At 40.0% G+C, this 19,580-nt stretch overlaps 1 protein-coding gene across 7 annotated transcripts in view; it reads right to left on the bottom strand.

The window, feature by feature from the left end:
- Positions 1–841: 841 nt before the first annotated feature.
- slc20a2 (solute carrier family 20 member 2) overlaps positions 842–19,580 on the bottom strand; it is a 50,811-nt gene continuing 32,072 nt past the window's right edge. For 5 of the 7 annotated variants that reach the window (XM_088008723.1, XM_088008725.1, XM_015000655.2 and 2 more), the window contains 5 exons: positions 18,288–18,521; positions 16,256–16,886; positions 15,451–15,636; positions 11,934–12,018; positions 842–6,379 (listed from right to left, as the gene is read on the bottom strand). In XM_088008723.1, coding sequence (XP_087864849.1) covers positions 6,215–6,379; positions 11,934–12,018; positions 15,451–15,636; positions 16,256–16,886; positions 18,288–18,521 — 1,301 coding nt within the window. In that variant the 3' untranslated portion in view covers positions 842–6,214. Of the gene's footprint in view, positions 6,380–9,755; positions 9,841–11,933; positions 12,019–15,450; positions 15,637–16,255; positions 16,887–18,287; positions 18,522–19,580 lie in introns of all 7 variants that reach the window. The other 2 variants (XR_015764257.1, XM_015000678.2) reach the window with 2 other exon arrangements.

Here is a 19,580-nt window from a genome sequence, read left to right as displayed (position 1 = left end):
AGCCTGAAAAGATGTGGCAGATTCACGCAGCCTTTGTCCATGTCGGTATCCGTAGGAGACGGAGAGAATGCGAAGCAGAGGGGGGGGATGAGAAAACACGACTAAAGTCATGGAAGCATGTTTCACATGGTCTCAATCTATGTTTAATGTTTTTTTTTTCCCTCCGACTTTCAGCTTTAATCACGTTTGTTTGAGTAACAGGCACACAATTCTGTCAAAAATACCCAAAACCTTTAAGAAAAAGTTTCAACCTCTTTAATTAATCAAGATTGCTTAATACAAGATGGTCTCCTAGGGTTATAAGGAAGGAAAGTTTCTAAGATGCATCTTTATTTACACAGTTTGTCACTTTCTGCCATCTTTGTACTGCTTTTGTATTGTATGCAGCTGAGGTAAGAGTCTGTTCCCTGACTGAGCTTGATTTCATCTCCAAACAATAATGGGCATTTCACTGAAGAGCTGAACAAAAAACATCTGCAGTAATTGCAGTGAAAATGGTTCTTGAGGCTGTATAGACTCACGAGAACTGAATGCAAATTCATTTGTTTCTACTTCATAAAATGAATCCCCCCACAATATAACAAAGTTTAGGGTTGAAACTTGAACTGTGAAAACAAGCGAACTTAAAGAAAATTACATTTTAAAATCTGTTCTGCACTTATGGTTTTAGTTGGTCAAATTCTCACTGAAAGGCAGAATAACAAAAACAACTCCTCTGTCCATCCCATAATGACATGAAGACCAAGTGACCTGACCTCTTACCTGCATTACTGGTAAGTACTTGGAGAAACAGACACTTCGGCATGCAGACATCACTCCAAAAAATAAAAACACAACTCAGTTGTTTTAGGTATCCTTTGTAATTTTAATTCCCATAATTTAGTTTAAATGACATTTTTTCCACTAAAATTCTTAAATAAAACATTACAGTACAATATATGCAAATCAGAAGAGCATAAGATTTTGTTGTTGTTGAAGCAAGCTACAGTTTATCCTGAATTTCTTTGCATTTTTTTTCTTCTATTTACCTTTAAAAAGGACTGGACAGTTGAGAAGCAGTAAACAGTAAGAAGACGACACAGAACTGCAAAGCCTGCGGCCGGCCAAGGAGCACGTTTTATTACAAAAACGACCAGAGAAACAGACGATGGCACGCCATGTTCAGACGAAGGTCTGATTTTTTTAACCCCTCTTATCTGTAATGAGAGATGGTTCTATACAACCATGAGAGGGCGCTATTACCCCAGTCCTGTGACGAGTTGCACCTTTAACAGCATGTGATGTACATTCAGGGAACGAGAAGAAAATGGCACATTCTGTGTAGTTTCTGTTTATAAAATTATTATAACAATACAACAGAAGCACACGTGCTCCCTAAATGACAATTTAGCCAGTTGCCAAAATGATGCCCCTCTTTATGGTGAGGAAAGTGGCAAACTACGCCATCTATCGGCTGAATTTACTGAACTAGAAAAAAAAACAAAAACATTTTTCATTTATAAGATTTCAAGTTTTTTTTCTGTCTTGAGGTTACTTTGTAATGTTTTTGTGCACAGAAAGTTTTGGACCAGATGTCAGATAAATCAATTTATTAACCTTAAAGTTTCAAAAACAATATGCAATGTTTTTTATTTTATTTAAAGTTTAGCTTTTCCTCCCATAGGACTGAGCAATGTGCCCCTTTTTGGCCTATCAGTACGATGAATGCATGGAGAACAAAGAAACCAAGAGAAAGCGAGTTGCACAAGAGGCTTGCACAGCGTGTTGATGTTCACTTGAAACGCCACAAGGTGAGGAGCTAGAATATCAGCCTCCTGCTGTTAAAAAGCAAAACACCATTCAACTCTGAAGTGCCCTCCACACTCAGAAAAAAATTATGTAGAAATAATTTCACTTTTTATTACAGTAGCTTTCAGTTTATATATATGCTACTGCAGTAAAAAAAAAAAGTCTAGCATGTCTAGAGGGCGCTATGGAAGCAGCTGAAATGGACGCAAGGGTTAATGCCGAAGTGAGATTTTAATTCCATCTCTGTAAAATGAGATTCTGCTCTGTGTGCTGATTACAGTCGTCTCCCTGCTGAAAGGTCGCGAGGTCAAATCTCAGTCAAGGCATATATGTGTGGAGAATAGCGTGTCTGGCTCTTTTCCCAAATTGAAAGCCATGCATGCTAAGCTAAACTGCCTGCCGTACATTGTGTGCCTGCAAGTCTTGTACGAGATGCATTCAGTAGATGCAAAAATATGAGCAAGCAGGGGTTTTATTTGTTGGTTTTTTAAAGAGAATTCAGATTAATTATACTGGGAACATTTTCTGCTTTGTACTTTTATATTTTTTCACATGACAAGTTACACTGACTGCTTACGGACAAAAGCAGAGCTTCTTCAAAAGGTGCACTTCTTCCTTACCACTCACAGCAGAAATCAGAAATCATGAGAAAGTGAACATGCCGGCTCCGTGCAGACCTCTGTGCAGCACGGTCTGTGACAGAGTAAAAAGGTCATGAGCTGCAAGGGAGGTCAGCTGCTCAGAAAGCAGGGAGCAAACCCTGAAGGGGAAACTTTTTTTTTTTTTTTTTTTTTTTGCATTTTAGACATGATGTCATAGCAGATCTGTCCTCCTCTGGCAGCTCACAGCCAAAGTCAATGCAGTAGGGAAACAAAATTACAAAGTGTTTTTATCTATAGTTCAAAAATAAAAACGGTCATTTCAAAATCTGATCTACTCGCGATCGACACGTCAATCTACATGCTAGAGGAAGACACTGGGCCTGGTGGGAGTGGGCGCGAGTGCCAAAACAGACGTGGATGGGAATATTTTCCGCCCTTTCTCCCCACTTCAAGCCCACGGCGTCTCCCTCTAAAAGTGCGCGGAAGCTCACCCAGGTTAAAACTCAGATATGGTAGAAAAATATATAGTTTTGATGAGATTTCTCTAGTTATTCTTTTCATCACTGAATTGCACCCACACATGTAGTGTTAACACATTGCAGTAGCAGTGTAAAGTGACAGGGATCATGATCAGCACTACTACAAAAACGACTGAGGAAAAAAGAAAAAAAAAATCAAACACACTTCCTCTCAACGCTCTTTCTCTCTAGACACTTCTGGTTATATTCTGTTTTTTTTTACTTGCACTTAAAAATTCATGGTTAATAGTTTGTCTTTCATTGGCATCATTAGGCAACAGTTTTTTTTTAAACAGATACTCTACGATATGGTTACAATGTAAACACCACAGTACTGAATTATTTTACCGTTTCTGCACAAAGTAAAACACGTTACAAGGCATGTGGCTACTTAAGCATAGATTTGTTCATGAAGAAAATAAAAAAAAAAAAAAAAAAAACAGGAAACACACCACTAAAACAACAAAAACATCCAACAGCTGGCATAGAGTTTGTTCAAACAAAAATAACTTTAGACTTTGTTCATCCACAGGTCACCTAGGTAACCTTGTTTTAAAAGCTGGTGATGATCAGTTTTTATTTTTTTTCTAAATCACTTTCACTTTCAGACAAAATGAGATCAAAGGGATGGTTCAGGATTTTAGAAGTGAGGTTCTGTAAACAGATAATAGAAAGCTAAAATCTTTCCTGCAGTAAAAAAAAAAAAAAGGCGTCTCCATTTAGGTTAAATGCAAACATGTTCATCCAGAGGCCAAAGCTAACTGCTCATATGAGTGACGCCAGTTTTTAAGCCTAAATCTTAAATGTGATTTTGGCAAATGCTATTATGAAATTATTTTGGCGGGCAGATTTACAGCCAGATTCCAGCTCCGTGGAAACCAGATCTTTCTCCCGTCAGTGAACGAAGAGCTACCAGGTCGCAATAACAAAAACACTCCTGGTGGTGTTGAAGTCGTTACCGAGGGAAGTAAATTCAACGTTTCTTCTTACTTTTAGCACGAGGAAGGTACTTAAAATATCAGATTGTATCAATTTAAGAGACAACTTAACAAAGGAACAACATCTCTGACATGACTCAGTTTTTCGGTTTGATCGTAACTCATAACCCGTCATATTTCATAAGAGTAAATTTGCCCAAACAGGGAGTGGAAGCAGAGTCAATGGAATTAACTGGTGGTAAACATCCACTGAAATTAAGATTTCAATGTTTCTATGAACATTAGGAATTAAAACCTCTTAGGAAAAATAAATTAATATGTAATGGTTAAGTTTCAAAATGGCTCGTTTACAAAACTGCCTGAGGATGAAGTAAGGAGACAACCTTTCTTTGCCTTAGAAATAATCTGCACATGAAATGCTGGGATATTTTTAAGAGTTGGGTTGCTAAGACTTCAGAAGTGTGTTTTTGAACCAACTCTGCTCATATTAGCCATTAGCAGTAGCCTCTAATCCCAGTTAATTGCGATTTATATAAAATTAAGATCATAGTAGTACATTTAAGTCAAAGTTTCCAACATCAAAGAATGCCAGTTGAAATCAAAACTGAAATCAAGACTTTGAAAGTTTGGAGGTAACCAACAGCCCTAGGTTCACCATCCAAAATGGCTGCCAGGCTTACTGAACGTGATTGGTGGAGATATTAACCAATGGGACACAGTGCTCCATGATCACCATTTGTAAAACTGTTCCTTCAGAGTTGAAACGCATCAAACAAAGAATTTTGCTGTGATCATTTTTTATTGCTAACAGTTACCATGGATACCACTACCAAACAGTTGTTTTTTTCTGACTTGTAGCTGGAGTCTGATTATGAATTCTGGCTTCAGAGGCAATATCATAACAAAAAAAAAACATAAAAGTTTCCTTCTGCAGGTTAGAAATCAACTGCTTACAAACTTCTAACAAAGCCTCACTTCTTGTAGTCCCTGACCATCTCTTTAAGACAAGATGTCTTATGATATTTAGCGTTATGAGCAGCCTGAAATCCTGCACCAGGCTTTAGGTGAGCCTTCACTCCGACTGTATGGAATCAAGCTGAACCTTTAGCACCGGCGGGCAGAAGACGCCTCTGCACTCCGAACACACTGAGGAGCTATGCTGCTTTTTGCTTTACATGTTTTAGTGTTCGACATGATGCCATTTATCATGTGAAAGTAGGGTTCGGTATGACAGTGACTCAGCTGTATGTATGAAAATAAAGGCATAAGGATAAAGATATGTTATGGGACCTCGTCAGTTAGCGCTCGCACGCCTCAGCTCAGTTTTAGTGTTTTGGCATCTTTCGGCTCTAAATTGGCATGCTGAAATGTTGACTTTGGCATGGATCGACTCTGAGGAGAGTGACCTGTCTTTCCCCACCCAACCTTTCTGGTTCATTTCCTCAAATTGAGCTGTGTCCAATCAAACCACACTTGTTTGTCCCTACTCTGAACCTCAGGCATGAATCATACTTTGTATGATGACGATAAGATGAAGAGCCCCTCCCCCCGCCCCCCTCTCTACAACAATAAAAACAAACCAGGATCCCACTGCCAAACTCCATAAAGGACAGTATTTACAGTACAAATTACATTATAATACATCATTAAAAAATATCAGACTCATCTCTAAAAACATACAGGAGCTCTCCACAAAAATGAAAATCAAATTCTTTAGTAAATTAGGTTTCTATGGTATCATGGAAAATAAAATGTTGCACGACTCTCTTTTACTGAGGCGTCCTTTCCTTTTGGCCCCGGTTGTACATAGCTGGCGTGTTTATAAACTGACATGATGGATGGGTTGGTTAACCACACGCATGTCTTTTCTTATTTTTTTGTGCCAAAGCAAGCTGTAATACAACAGATCACACTCAGTCAGAACGACAATATGTACACTTTTTTTTTTCCTTGTTCGGATATCAGATATGTGCTCACTGGTATGGTTACTTTTTCTTTTTTTTTTGTAATTCTTAATTTCTTTTTCTTAATTAAAAGGTAAATTTCCTATTTTTGTATTTACAGCAGACTGAATGATGCATTTCCCCCCAAAAAGAGAATAAATATGAACTGATTGAAACTCAAATGAGTTGAGAGGATTTCCGGACGACAGAGCCAGGCAGCGCGGGAACCAACCCTCCTCACATCCCTCACAGTACAACCAAAGTCCATTTGTAAACCTCTGCAGCTTCCTCAAACTCTTCTCCTCACTCCAGTTCCTGCTTGCCTTCCCTCAACGACACCCACGCTACGATTTCCTTCCAAGTTTCCCCTTCTCTGACTCCCCTCTTCCATTCTCCACCGCTCGCCCTCCCGGCCACGTTCCCCCTCAGACGAAGGGCAGGATGCCGTAGACGAACAGGGCCATGACGGCGGCGCTGAACAGGCCAGCCACCGGCACCGTGACGAACCAGGCCAGGAAGATGTTCCTGAAGAGGCGCCAGTCCACAGCTTTCTGGGAGCGGATCCAGCCCACGGCTACGACCGAGCCCACCTGGACGGCGCCGACGGGGAGAAGAGACAGAAAGACAATCAGCAGCAAAACCGAACGCGTTTGAAGGCTGCAGAGACGGTGAAGAGCTGCAGGGTGTCTTTGCGGTTCTCAGGACTATATGGCCAGAATATTTTCACTTCCATTAGGAGACATCGCTGTCGTCGCTGTGAAAAAAATTTATTGGCACCTCAGGTAAAGATTTGTAATAAATTCTTCTGTCATCACAGCTGCATATTAAATATCCAGCCTTTTTTGAATATTTATGCAAGTAAGGGGGGAAAAATGTAATATGTGGCTCACTTATTGGCAACTTCTGGCTACTAGTTTGTACATCTCCCCTTCTGTCAACGGGGCAGCATGTTCCAAAGGTTGGAGCACACAGAGATGGATCTTAGCATGGTACCTCCAGATCATTCACAGTCCTTTCCTTCTTCCTTCAGCTCACCCTACAACTTTTAAATATGATTTGGATCTGGAAGCTAATTTTGTGTCTACTGAACTTTTATTTAATTTCTGATGTAGCCCAGGGGTTTGCAACTCCAGTCTTCTAGTGACGCATCCACTGGATGTGTCCCTGCTCCAGCACACCTGAATCAAGTAAATGGCTAATTATCAGGTCTTTGCAAAACTTCCTGAGTTTCCAGGTGGCTCCAGCCTTTAGATTCAGGTGTGTTGGAGCAGGAATGAATTGAAAAGTCGCACGACACAGAAGATTCACTGCAAAAACACAAAATCTTAAAGAGTATTTTTGGTTTGGTTTCTATTGCAAATATGTAAGTAAATGTGAAATAAGACAAAAACTAACGTACAGGTAACATTTCAGCAAGATATAGCAGCTTGTTTTAAGTTTATAATTCCTTAATTTTGATTTGAAAAAAAATTACTAGTTTCTCTTATGGGAAACATGTCTAGTTCTAAGTGAAATAATCTGCCACTGGAACTAATACTTTATAAACAATATTAAGGAATCATTCACTTAAAACAAGCTCCTACATCATGCTGAAAAGTCACGTGCAAGTTAGTTTTATGTTATATTAAGTTTACTAAATTTGTAACTCCAGAAAGTAAATCAAAAATACTTTGTGAGATTTTGTATTTTTGTAGTGCAGACCTCTGATTAAGCTATATATTTTGGATAATTACTTTGTTAAATGACCCCATGGCAGCCTCTTTATTCAGCTTACTATTTAAAATCAAAGTTTTTTTTATTCCTATGCAGAACTTGAATGTATCAGGAGGTAACTCAGTCATTGAGTGATGTATTGTAGTACAATTTATTTATGCTTTTGGCACATCTTTACCAGGGGTGCCAACAAATCGGTCTGTGTAGCAACTAGCTTCTTCAACAACTAAACAGATTGAATGTTACACTTCTTGTGTAATCAGAAGCATTTGACTAGATTTTGTATGTATTTATATCTGCAAACCTGTAAAGGTTCTTATCCTTTAGCATCAGCCTTCTAAAAAAGAAGAGCCTGAGTAAAATTGCTAATAATATCTGAGCTGATAGAGAAGTGACAGAGGTCAGCTGTGAATAGAAGAGCGTGTGCAGCCTGCAGCTCTTCACATTTCAGACTCAAATGTGTTAGTAACGGCAAGCCTGGAGGTTATAACCGACTAAACCAAAAAAATAAATTCCCAAGTGAAAGTCTGACACGAGCAGGTTTAGCTTGTGAAACACACTCAGTGTCAGACTTTCACTTGGGAATTTTTTTTATTTACCTTTAAATAGCAGGAACCCAGTTCAGTTGGAAGAAAAAATACGATTTCAGACACGTTTGAGAATCATGTGCAGTGACTTGGTGTCAGTCAGAGCAGCAGGTAACGCCGTATCCGCCTGCTCGCATTCAGCCAGAGAAACGCGAGACGCCGAGCGCACTCTGATCTCTGCCGACCTCACCCAACACATTTAAATTGGTCCACTTTTGTAGTTAAAAGGTCAGACGGACAAACAGTGAGCAACGCTAAGACCTGGAGGTTCGTATGGGAGATTCTTGTCAAATTGTTTGTCACCAACATGAACCCCAATACTCCAAGAAACAGTAAAACAAAATTGTTTTTAGATCATTTGCATGTAGTAACCTCAGTCTTAGTGTCGCCTGCCCACAGATCCTCTGAAACAGCAAAGTCACTGGACATGATTATCTTATATTGACTCACACCAAGGACTGGGCATCGATTTAGCCTCAACAAGAGAAAAGCCCGATCTAAGAAAAAGATCAGTCGGACCCGACGCAAGTTAATGAAACCCAATCAATGCCCATAAATCCTCTCCTTCAGACAAACTGAACCACTGGAGATGCACGGATATGAAGTTAATTTATTGCCAAAGATTTGAAGGACACTAAGAAATCTCAGTTTCACTCTCTCTGTTTAAAATAACAAAATGGCTTTAAATCCAATCAATTTACAAATTAGAATTTAGTTTTTTAGATGGCATTTCACCAAAAACATCTGTACATCTCCAGACCGAATCATTTGAAAATGACATAATTACCACAATCATAAACCTCTAACCATCATTAGATTTAGCATCTTGGCAAAGCAGCAGATTATCCAAAATTTTAGGGAAGAAACGTGATAGGGTTGTATGTGAGAAATGGAGATAAGGAATGGTGCTGATGGTGATAATAGTGATATTTAGACAAACTGATCATCAGTAACCGGACACCAGTTTTGAGTCTCCTGCAGTTTCCCCTCAGGGAATTCAAGCTTCAGGATATGGACACCCAAAGGTGCCAAATTCAATAACTCAACTACTAAATAACTGGGGAACATTGATTTTCTATAGGCAGAAAATCTGTACAATACAGAATTGTCTCAAAGAAATATTCATGCTAAAGATGTACTATTTCACGACAGTCTCAGTATGCAGATTATTTGAAGCTTTTATGACTGAAATCCAAAAGTGCCATCATTCAAAAACCAAATAAATGATTAACTACTGGTATGGAATCAAAAATAAATTCATATGTAGATAAGTAAATAAAAATTAGAGATAATTCAATATGAAGGCCAATTATTATTATTCTACAAAAAAGCAACTTATTTTCATTAATTGAAGTTTAAATATGGCATTAAACCCTTATAATTTCAGGGTGAAAATAATAATTTGTTAAGGTAGGCTAGACTACAAATACTTTTAAGAGTAACAACTTAATCCCCAACATCAAACCAAGTACAATCTTTGATGTTGCAAAGTTCCCTTTAAGAAAATGTGGAAATTTAGTTGCTGGAGGAAAACTGCAGGAGAGATCAAAACTTCAACTTCATTAGTTGCGATTGATTTCAGTGATCAACAGCTAGAGATGAAGCGCTGAGGAAGAGCTCTCGTGGTGGAGGCTCCTCACAGCTTCACCACCAAGGACTCCAATACCTTGCAGTGGGTGGAGCTTATTGGGATGCCCACATTTGATGCAACAAGCACTGTTAGCGCACTCATTACTTCAATGCAAAATCCGCTGTGAAGACACATGAGTGGAGAGACAGAAAGATGAAGAGGGAGAGGTAAAAATAGTGGAAAACAAAGTGTGACGGGTGGGGTCGGGTAGGAGGACGCCGGCCGGTGGTGGGGGACGGTGGAGGGGAAGTCGGCTTACGACCGAGCACAGGAGGGTGGGGACCCACGCGCCAAACCATGCCAGTGTTGAGTGGGCAGCATTATGAGAGCTGGTGGAAATGAAACAGAGTAATGTAGGTGTGGAGGAGGGAGCAGGGAGCGGGGATCAGGCAGGACTGGGTCTGGACCGGTCCGCCTCGCCTTCCAGTCTGGATCTGGTGTTCCTGAAAAGAGCAGGGGAGAGGAGCTGCACACTGAGGCCCAGGGCTGTCCGAGAACGGCTGGATGGGGCAAAACGCCCGGTAGGCTTCTGCTCTAACCGGACGGTAAAATCTGGACTTTAAAAGGAAAAGTTGATAAAGGCGTGGCTGCAGATGAAATAGCTCTGACAATCATTTGAAATGATAAAGCTGAAGTTTAGTTTTTGTTTTAAAGTGTATATTATAGAGATATTTGTGTCTAAATAATGGCAAAGCAAAACTTAATTTTAAAAGGTTGTTTAAAAAATAAACTACATTGAAGGCAAGAATATTTCCTTCAAAAACAGAATGAAAGTGTGGTCATTATTACACCAAAATAATGTATTTATGACCAGATTTTATGGTTTTTCCAACACTTTTAATTTTATTTGAAAATAATGATTTTTAAAAATTTGCTTTTTTATTTACCTGAGAAAACAAAACAAAAAAAATATATATTTTCTTTTAAATAATCTTTTCTCTTTTGTGGGTTGTATTTGATACATTATGCTTTTGTGCTAATTATCATAAGCAAAAATATATCGTATGTAAACCCCAAACTGTTTCTAAAACCTTTTAGAAATTGCATGTATTATATAATTTTGTGAGTGTCACAGTTTTTTGCTTAGTCATGATGAGAAAAAAAACTCAACTGCTTATAAACTAGTTAGCTCCTGTAGCCCAGCTAAGACTGCTAGCACAGAACCAGTTTCACTAAAGAACAGCCTGTTGTTTTTCATGGTGGAAACACAATTACAATCACTTCTATAAGCAGTTCTCACCAATTTATTTCATGCAAATAGAATCAATTTGTGGGCATACAGGCTTACCACAGGTCGGGAAATTGATTGGGCTGGACGATACAAAAATGTAGTGCATAAAAAGGTTTCATGTCAGTCAATATCTATAATTATTGATTAGCTTTTTGTTTTAAATATACGAAATGATGTCAAACCGGTGAAGTGATCTTTCCTGCTTAATCCACAGCTTCCTTTCAGGCCGTCAAACTCATTTTCTCTTGTCACTCAAAGCCGTTATTTTTTATTTAAGGGTAATGAGGCATGCTGGTGAAACCTGAAACTGCTGCTGCACATGTTACCCAACAGGCTGTTGCTAGGCAACCAAAGAGTGAGTGAGTTAGTTGATGCCGCCCACCTTGTTTATCTCGCCTACATCCCCCAGAATGCTATGCGGTTCTAGAGCGGAGTTCAGTGAAATTATGGAAAATTTGATCCGACATCATATATCAATATTGATCACATGTCTATCGCGATACATATTGTTTTTCCTTTATTGCTCGACCCTAGAGGTGTGAACTAAAATATGCTTACCCAGCTTCAACAGTTAATGCTGAGGATTTTATGTAAATGACACAGCAGGAATTAAAATACTCCAAAAAATCTACCAAATCTCAATCTGTTTACTCTGCTTTTTTTATTTTTATTAACAAATTTGTCATATGTGATCTCTATTGTAGTCTTTCCATGTTTAGAGATGAGCTCAATCAAAAATATTTTCAGTTAAAAAAAAAAAAGATTGTCAAAGCCATCAAAAAATTGCCATAAATCAGAAAATTTTAACGACAATAAATTCAAATGTTAGAATTCAGCAAGTTTTAGAGGATTTACTTTCTGTCTTCAGGGATAATCTAAGGCCCGGCACTCTGGGAGAAAGTGTGAGCTCCCCTCTTCCCTGGAGGGACCTGCAGGGGCCAAGAGGTCAGTCTGAGGGAGTGGGAGGGGCCACTCAGTCATACCTTGCAGTGTGTGGTACTGACAGGGATTCCGATATTTGAAGCCAACACGACTGTGAGTGCAGAGGCCAGTTCAATAGTGAACCCACTGTGGAAGGAGGGAGGGGAGACGTTCTTCACTGTAATGACTTGGACGGAGCTGCTGGAGGCACCGCCTCCCCAGCATCCACATCTCCATGCACATTTCAACAGCTCTTAGATGTTTACACATCACACAGTCAAACAATAACAATCAAACTGTAATTACTAAAGCCCTTCATTAGACAGCCACACACAAAGAGTAGAGCACTTCTGTGAGGTCCCGAGTGTTTGCTGGTAATTTCAGGTATGGTGGCATGTGATCACAGACCGGTGTGACTCTGAAGAGCCTAATGCTTACAAGAAGACATAATTTCTCCAGAAATCACTCCCCGTTTCCAGGGAGCTTTGGCTCTAGAACAACGGATGAACTGAAAGAGAAAATCGTTAATGCATTCACAGAAAACACGCAAAATTGATGTGCATGTGTCGGAAAATTACAGAATTAAAATTACAGAGCACAAAGGCAGCAGCTTGAAACTAGATGATTCCTTTTGTACTACTTCCATTATTGATATTTGCTAAATAAAAAGCGGCAACACTGAAGCAAATTTCTGGGTGGGTTTCATTTCGCTGCAGAGATATAATCGTTAAAATGTCATTCCAGTCGCTGGTTGGTCACGAACAGCAGGGCTAATCTGTATCCCTGCAGGGCTCCAATGATTTCACCAAAGGAACTGTTGACCAAAGCTTCAATCCCTCTGTAAACGGGAACTGCTTCAGGTAAAACATTAATGTTTCAGAGGCTATTTGAGTCGCTGATGGGGCTTTAGTCCAGATATATGCCTAAGCCTTCTGTGAATGTAAAATGGCATAAAAATGGAATATTGTTGCAGTCTCTTTCAGTAAGACATTATTATCTGCACAATCTCACCTAGAATCCTACTGGGGAACCTAATCTCTGAAGACTGGCTTTCTTTAACAATCAAAGTGAGCTGGTAGAGTTCAGGCATTGCAGCAAGCAGAAGACATAGATGTTAGTCCTTGGCGGTAGTCTAAGCATTTTTAACAAATCAACTTTGCTGAATGTTACTCTAAATAGGTAGACAACTAGCTGATGTAGATTTCCTGACAAATTTTATTGTTAGTCAATTATGATTTGACATTTGTCAATATTGTGTCAGAAAAACTGATAATGCACTAAAGTGAACAAAATAAATGCCATTTTGTCACAATAAATCATTAAATTAGTCAGAGGTTTTACAGGTCAGGCTTTCACAGGTTTTTTCTGTTCTACATTTTTTATGAAAACCACAAAAGTATGTTTTTTTCCCCTCATACTGCTCATGCCTACTGTAGGTGTTAGAAATATGATATTGAATGTGCAGCAAATGTACTACAATAAAGCTTCCCTTTATCTCCCGCTGGTGTGATGCACAATGGATAACTAGAGAGGACTCAAACTAAATTCCCATGCACTGAGAAAAGTTACTTCACTTAAGAGTGAACTAAGCTTGACTACTGAGATTGGCAAATACGATTCTCTAACTTGAGGTTGAACTGACCGACTGATCTGACTGTATGAAGACCTGGTTGCTTCAAACTGCTGAAAACTCAAACAGCACAAGCAACATCTGCACCAATCTGATCAGGCCGAGGCTTGAGGGGAATGACGAAAATCTGTACTCCAGGTTTGAAAATACCTCACTGCGCCGGGGATTAGTGGGGCTGCTTAAATGTATGCCAGGGCATGTATTGTAGACTACACAAACACACACAATGTTCTGTTTTTGCCCAAAAACAAATTTCTTTGTCAGGCTGATTCATGAAAACGGACTCTGGAGAAAAGCGAGGCTTTTGAACTGTGAACCAGAGCAAATTTGTCTTAGGATACTGGCAGCCCAGTCAGTGCGGGGATGGAAGTGGAAAAAAAGAGGGTACACACACACAAAGAGAAAGGAGCAAATAGAAAGGTGGAGAAATAAAGAAAGAGGGAACATAATGAGATAGCATGAGCGTGGGAAGGACTGAGGGAGTGAGGGGGACAGGGAGACAGATTTAAAGGAGAAAGATGAATAAAAGACCAAAGGATGAAGAGATCAGCAGATATTTACTAAAGGGTAGAAAAAGAAACGACAAAGAAAGGGGAAAAAGGAAAAAAAAAAAGGAAAAGTGCAAGAGGAGTCGCCAGGCTGTCGTCCCTCCCTGTGGTTTGAGAGGAGAAGTTCCCACTGTGGTTTGTTCCCTCACTCCCTCATCCTACTCCGCTTCATCCGGAATGCCAAACAACTTCCTGTAACCCTCTGTGATGCTCCTGCCAGGCAAAAACAACTTGCGCGCGCACACAACCTCATAGGAGCTTGCTGGAGCAATTAGGCCTAAATAAGCAGGCATGCATAGAAGCGCACATACAACACATTCAACACAGTTCATGCAACCCCCAGGCAAAGTGCAGTTTTTTTTTTTTCTTAACAAACAGACATTGCTGAGGTTTGCGTGCACACATTCTTTAGATAATGCGTGGGAAGACTTAGGAGACAGCAAGAGACAGAGAGATGGAAGGAAAGAGGAGTGAAGAGCAGGGAACGATTAACGATGAGCTCCGACTGCTGCTGCGGCCGCGTGAGTTGTTGGACAGCGAGCTGCAGGGGTTCATTTACTGTGGTCTGAAAAACGACCCAATTATCCACATGCATTACGTAACAGGTCAAACCAGAAACAGAACATATACTGCACTGCTTAAAAAAAGTTGATTTTTAGGAGGATTCCAACAATTAATAAGAATCTGCTTGACAGAGTCTTGGACTCTTTATTTATACATCTGCATAAGTTCTTTATTGATGCAATTTTGACCTGTTCTCTGGATCATTCAAACCAATTTCAAAATGTTATTAAATTAAAAGCACACCGAGGATCTCCATCTTATTCTTTTAGGCTTCTGAGTGCAAACTTATTGGATACAATTTAACACCAACAGATCTAGAATGCTAAGATGTTAAAAGTGGTTTGAAAATTTTGCAAAGTACAGCAGATAAATTGGTTCAGATCTATATGAAGCGACGATGACTCTATAAATATTGTTTGAGCAGCTGGCGTAGTAACTTTAGTCAGTAACAGGAGTGTTTGTGTGAATTGGAGCATGCTCAGTTTAAACATAATGAGTCACAGGTAGCCCATGAGGCGTTTACAACCGCACAATGGAAGTGACTATTTCCATGTGTTTGTGTTTTTTTTGTCTGGCTGTTGTGGATTATTAACTACCCTCTAAGTGATCAATTACTCTAAACATTCTTCATGACCCTGAGTGCTGGGTCCTATTAAAGCTGTGTGTGTTTACTCACCACAGAAGTCTGCAGAATTGGATGAACCTGTTTGTGTCAGCCTCTTTGGGGCAAGCCAACCCAATCAAGTAGGAAATTCAATCTTTATCACATGAACAACCACCCAGCCGAGTACGAGCAGGCGCCTTCGCACCGTGTGTCCTATAAGGAGACTCTCTCACCTTGAAGGGGTGATGGGAGTCAGGTCCTTCCCCATGGTCTGGATGACACGCCGTCCCCACACCCACAGGCCGGCACAGATGCCCACACCGCCGTAAAACAGCAGCCAGATCGGAGTGGCAGCGTCCTGCATGACTCCGCCCTGTTCATAAATCATCCACAGCGCCACCAGGGGCCCGATGGCATTACTGCAAAATATGAGAAAATAATGCCTTTAGCTTATCTGGTGTCTCTGATTGAAAGAGCCAACTTGAGTTAAAGTGATCACCAAAAATTGCGCACAATTAAGAGAAGCACTACTTCAACATAATTTTACTTGTTTTTAAAAGTAAAAAGTAGCTGTGCAAGAAACTATTCAAGAGCAAAAGAGCATTCGATAAAACAGCTATTCAAGTACAGAGTAACTGATGTAAATATAAAAATGACATCATCAGACAGATCAAATTATAAAGTTATGTGGAAATGTTTGTAAACATCAAAATGAAAATTCATATAAATGACAATTACAAAATGAAAACATGCAAAATAACCATTTTTCTAAATCAATTTCTTTCAATATGAAACTTATAAAACATGCAGGAGTGTGTCCATATCTGGTGAGTTTTTGGTGAAAACATGTTTGTTCTTCATTCGATTTAAAATTGGTTTTTGAACACTTTGAAACGATTCAGGATTCCCAGGGCTAGAAATTGTGATTCTCTATAGAATAAATTTTTCCTCCGTGGAAGTAAAAGTACTCCTAAAAGATTAATTTTTTTTCCCCCAAAAAAAGTTTTTCAAGTAAATGTACTATCCAACTCTTCTCACCTGACATCATTGCCTCCATGGGCGAAAGAGCCAAAGCAGGCGGTGAGGATCTGCAGGAAGTGGAAAAGCAGAAACACCTCGGACTTGTCCTTCTCCTCATGCTCTTCCTCTACCAAGTCATCAAGAGGCACCGGCGCTGGAGCTCCTTCTTCCTCCACTCCCTCCAGCTCCGTGGCCAGTTTCAGCTCCACTCCCCCCTCCTCTGCTTCGATCTCAGCCTCGGCCACAGCGTTGCAGTACGACGAGTAGCTGTCGTAACGTATCCGCTTTTTGGAGTAGGACACGCTGTTGCTCCTGCCGCCGCCCTCTCCCACCAGCTTCTCGCTGTCGTCGCGGGACTCAGAGCGCCTGACAGGCTGGACGGGCATGCCGCATATCGCAGCCGTGTAGCAGGTGTAGCTGTTGTTGCGGCGCAGCAGACGGTAATTGTTGTCAGGCTGTTGCGCGCCGGACCGGTCGCCATCGTCCATGCGGCCCAGGTGGATTTTGTGGAGCAAGTCTTTGTAGAGGCCGGAGTCCTTGTGAACCGTGTGGTATACCTGGCCGTCGCTACGCATGTGGCCGTCGAAGGTGAAGCTGCCGTTAGCGATGGGCGACTTGAGGCAGCCGTTGGTCATGGAGTGGGTTCGACCTTTAAGGTGGAAACAAGGAGGGCATTAGGGAGAACATGCAAAGCCCTTTCAGCAGTCAGTTTTATTTTAGTTTTCCCTATTCAGTTTGGAATCTGAATGGTTTGAGACACATACTATAAATTTGGATTCAGGCCAAGGGCATTGACTGGACCAACCACTCTTACATAAATATGCTTTAATCTAAATATGTCGATCATCTCCCTGGCTGCACATTCAAGTTCTATTCCACTTCAAATCACTGAAACAGTTCATTTAAATCAAGAATAAAAAACCCTCAGAGTCGCCCTTGATTTATAATAACTGGCACATTGGTCAACATATTTGACGTACATTTTCTTGATGATTCTGATGATGACATTTGACAAAACGTAATGTTTATTGCTGTTTCATAATTGGTTACTTTATCATGTTTTGGTAGCACTTTATTTGAAGGGGTGTGCATAAGACTGACATGTCACCGTCATAAACATGACATAACACCTGTCATGAACATAAAGAAGTCTTTATGAATGTTTATGACAGTTGTCATGAAGTGTCATTCGGTAAATAATGACACTTTTAATGCAAAGTTGCTCTAAAAGTTGCATTTAAAGTCCATTAAAAATGCCAACTTTGCATTAAATTATCATAATTTACAAAATCATGCAAAGTTGGCACTTTTAATGGACTTTCAATGCAACTTTTAGAGCAACTTTGCATTAAAAGTGTCATTATTTACCAAATGACACTTCATGACTACTGTCATAAACAGTCATAAAAACTTCTTTATGTTCATGACAGGTGTTATGTCATGTTTATGACAGTGTCATGTCAGCCTTATGCACACCCCTTCAAATAAAGTGTTACCCATGTTTTTATGGTGTAAAGCACTTTGAACTGCCTTGATGGTGGAACATGCTGTACAAATAAACTTCATTTAACTTCTCCAGCGAACAGTCTTCCACATGAACTGTGGACTTCTTCACTATTTCTTGGCTTGATCCTCTCCTTGCTGACCTGCGGACAGTAATATCTTGGTAGGTTTGCAGCAGGAAGATATGGATTTTGTTTTAGAGCCAAACCTGTCTAATCTGCCGCTGGTTGTTCACACATGTTCTCTAACAAACCTCTGGGGCCTTTGCAGAACAGCTGGATTTATACTAAGGTTAAATTACACACGTTTGGACTCTTTTTACAATGTAGGCAACGTATGAAGGCAACTGGCTGCATTTTATTTTATTTATTTAGGGGTATTCAAGTAAGAGAGGATAAATACATATGCATGCAACACAATCAGTCACTACAGTAAGAATAAACATAGTTATTCTTATGTGTTTCTTTGTCTGCCACATAATATCCCCATAAAACACACAGAAGGCCAGGCATCTCAGAAAGTGTTTTCTACAGGAACACCTTCTTACCGTACACCCTGCCGTTGGGCAGGACGGTGCCTCCATTGGCCATGTTGGAGAGCTCTCCGCTGGAGTCCCGGGTGCTCCTGTCACTGCTGCCCCCTGTGAGCGGCACCACGGCCTCGTCTGTGCCTTTTGCCCCAGGCAGCTCCTTGAAGACGGGGCTCTCTTCTTCTTCTTCAGGGATTTTGTCCAGACTCTCATCAGATATCCTGGACAGAGCCTGCTCCTTCTTTAGGCGACCTGAGGAAAATCCAGAGATAATTAGAAGTCACGCAGACAAATTATTTGCAAATAATGCAATGTTTACAATGAAGAAATGAGGTGCAACAGGTGATTGTTCACATCCCTGTTTGAGTTACCACATAGGGTCGGAAACAAAGGTTTTAGTGTATGTAATTAAGAATGAGACGACTAAGAAACTAAAGAGCGGAGACAACTGGATAATTAGCAGCTTACATATTTAAACAGGTGGATTTATGAGACAAGGCCAACACAGTACCTAGAAAACCTTCAATTGGTTGTGAAATTGTACCAAAAACTGATCATGAATCAGCCTTGTTCTTTCAAGCCCATTAGGACTTTGAAATGCTCCTCCTGTAATAACCGAAGCCTTACAGTTCAACTTTTATTTGAAAGAATGTCTGTGATTTTTATTCTGAGTTTAAGGTAAAACCTTTTGTTTAACCTGAAAATGTTGAATTCTATAAATCATCTAACTTAATTTTACTTTCATTTTAATTAGAGACCTAAGGAGCAGCCACAACAGAATTAAATAGAAATAGACTTTATTGTCCCTAAGCAGGGTAACCCAAATTAAATCCAAGATCCAGACACCAATAAATTGCTGAATTGCTAGTTACTACGGTGATTTCCTCTTTTCCCAGGTAAACATGAGAGGGAAAAGCCACAGCTCTCGCTTTTCTTTTGAAGCAAACGGAAAAAGACAAGAATCTGTACTAAAACTCAAAGAAATTCTTGACACACAAGTGGCCAGAATGCCTTTTGTTAATGATTTTTGAAGGAGATATAACGGGTTTAATGCACTGTTGACCTGCTGTTTGGACAGAGGTTTGGGAGGAGTGTTACAGTGGAAGTGTATGGTAAGTTGTATGTGATTTTCTCTGATCTGTAGGGATTGTACAGGAAGCCCTGTGTAGTACAATGATTGTATGAATTTTAATTGAAAACAGACACAAAAGTTCCTACATTTTGATGGATAGATTGTATGTGCAGTTGAGAAAATGTGGGCATAAAAGAAGTGTCAACCAATACATTTCTGAATATTTCACAGGGTCAAAT

The sequence above is a fragment of the Poecilia mexicana genome, unplaced genomic scaffold (assembly GCF_051168715.1).
Source record: "Poecilia mexicana isolate PSO_F unplaced genomic scaffold, ASM5116871v1 scaffold_9, whole genome shotgun sequence".
In the NCBI taxonomy this organism is placed as follows: Eukaryota; Metazoa; Chordata; class Actinopteri; order Cyprinodontiformes; family Poeciliidae; genus Poecilia; species Poecilia mexicana.
The sequence above is the reverse complement of the archived record's forward strand: the minus strand, read 5'-3'. Positions and strand labels throughout refer to the sequence as shown.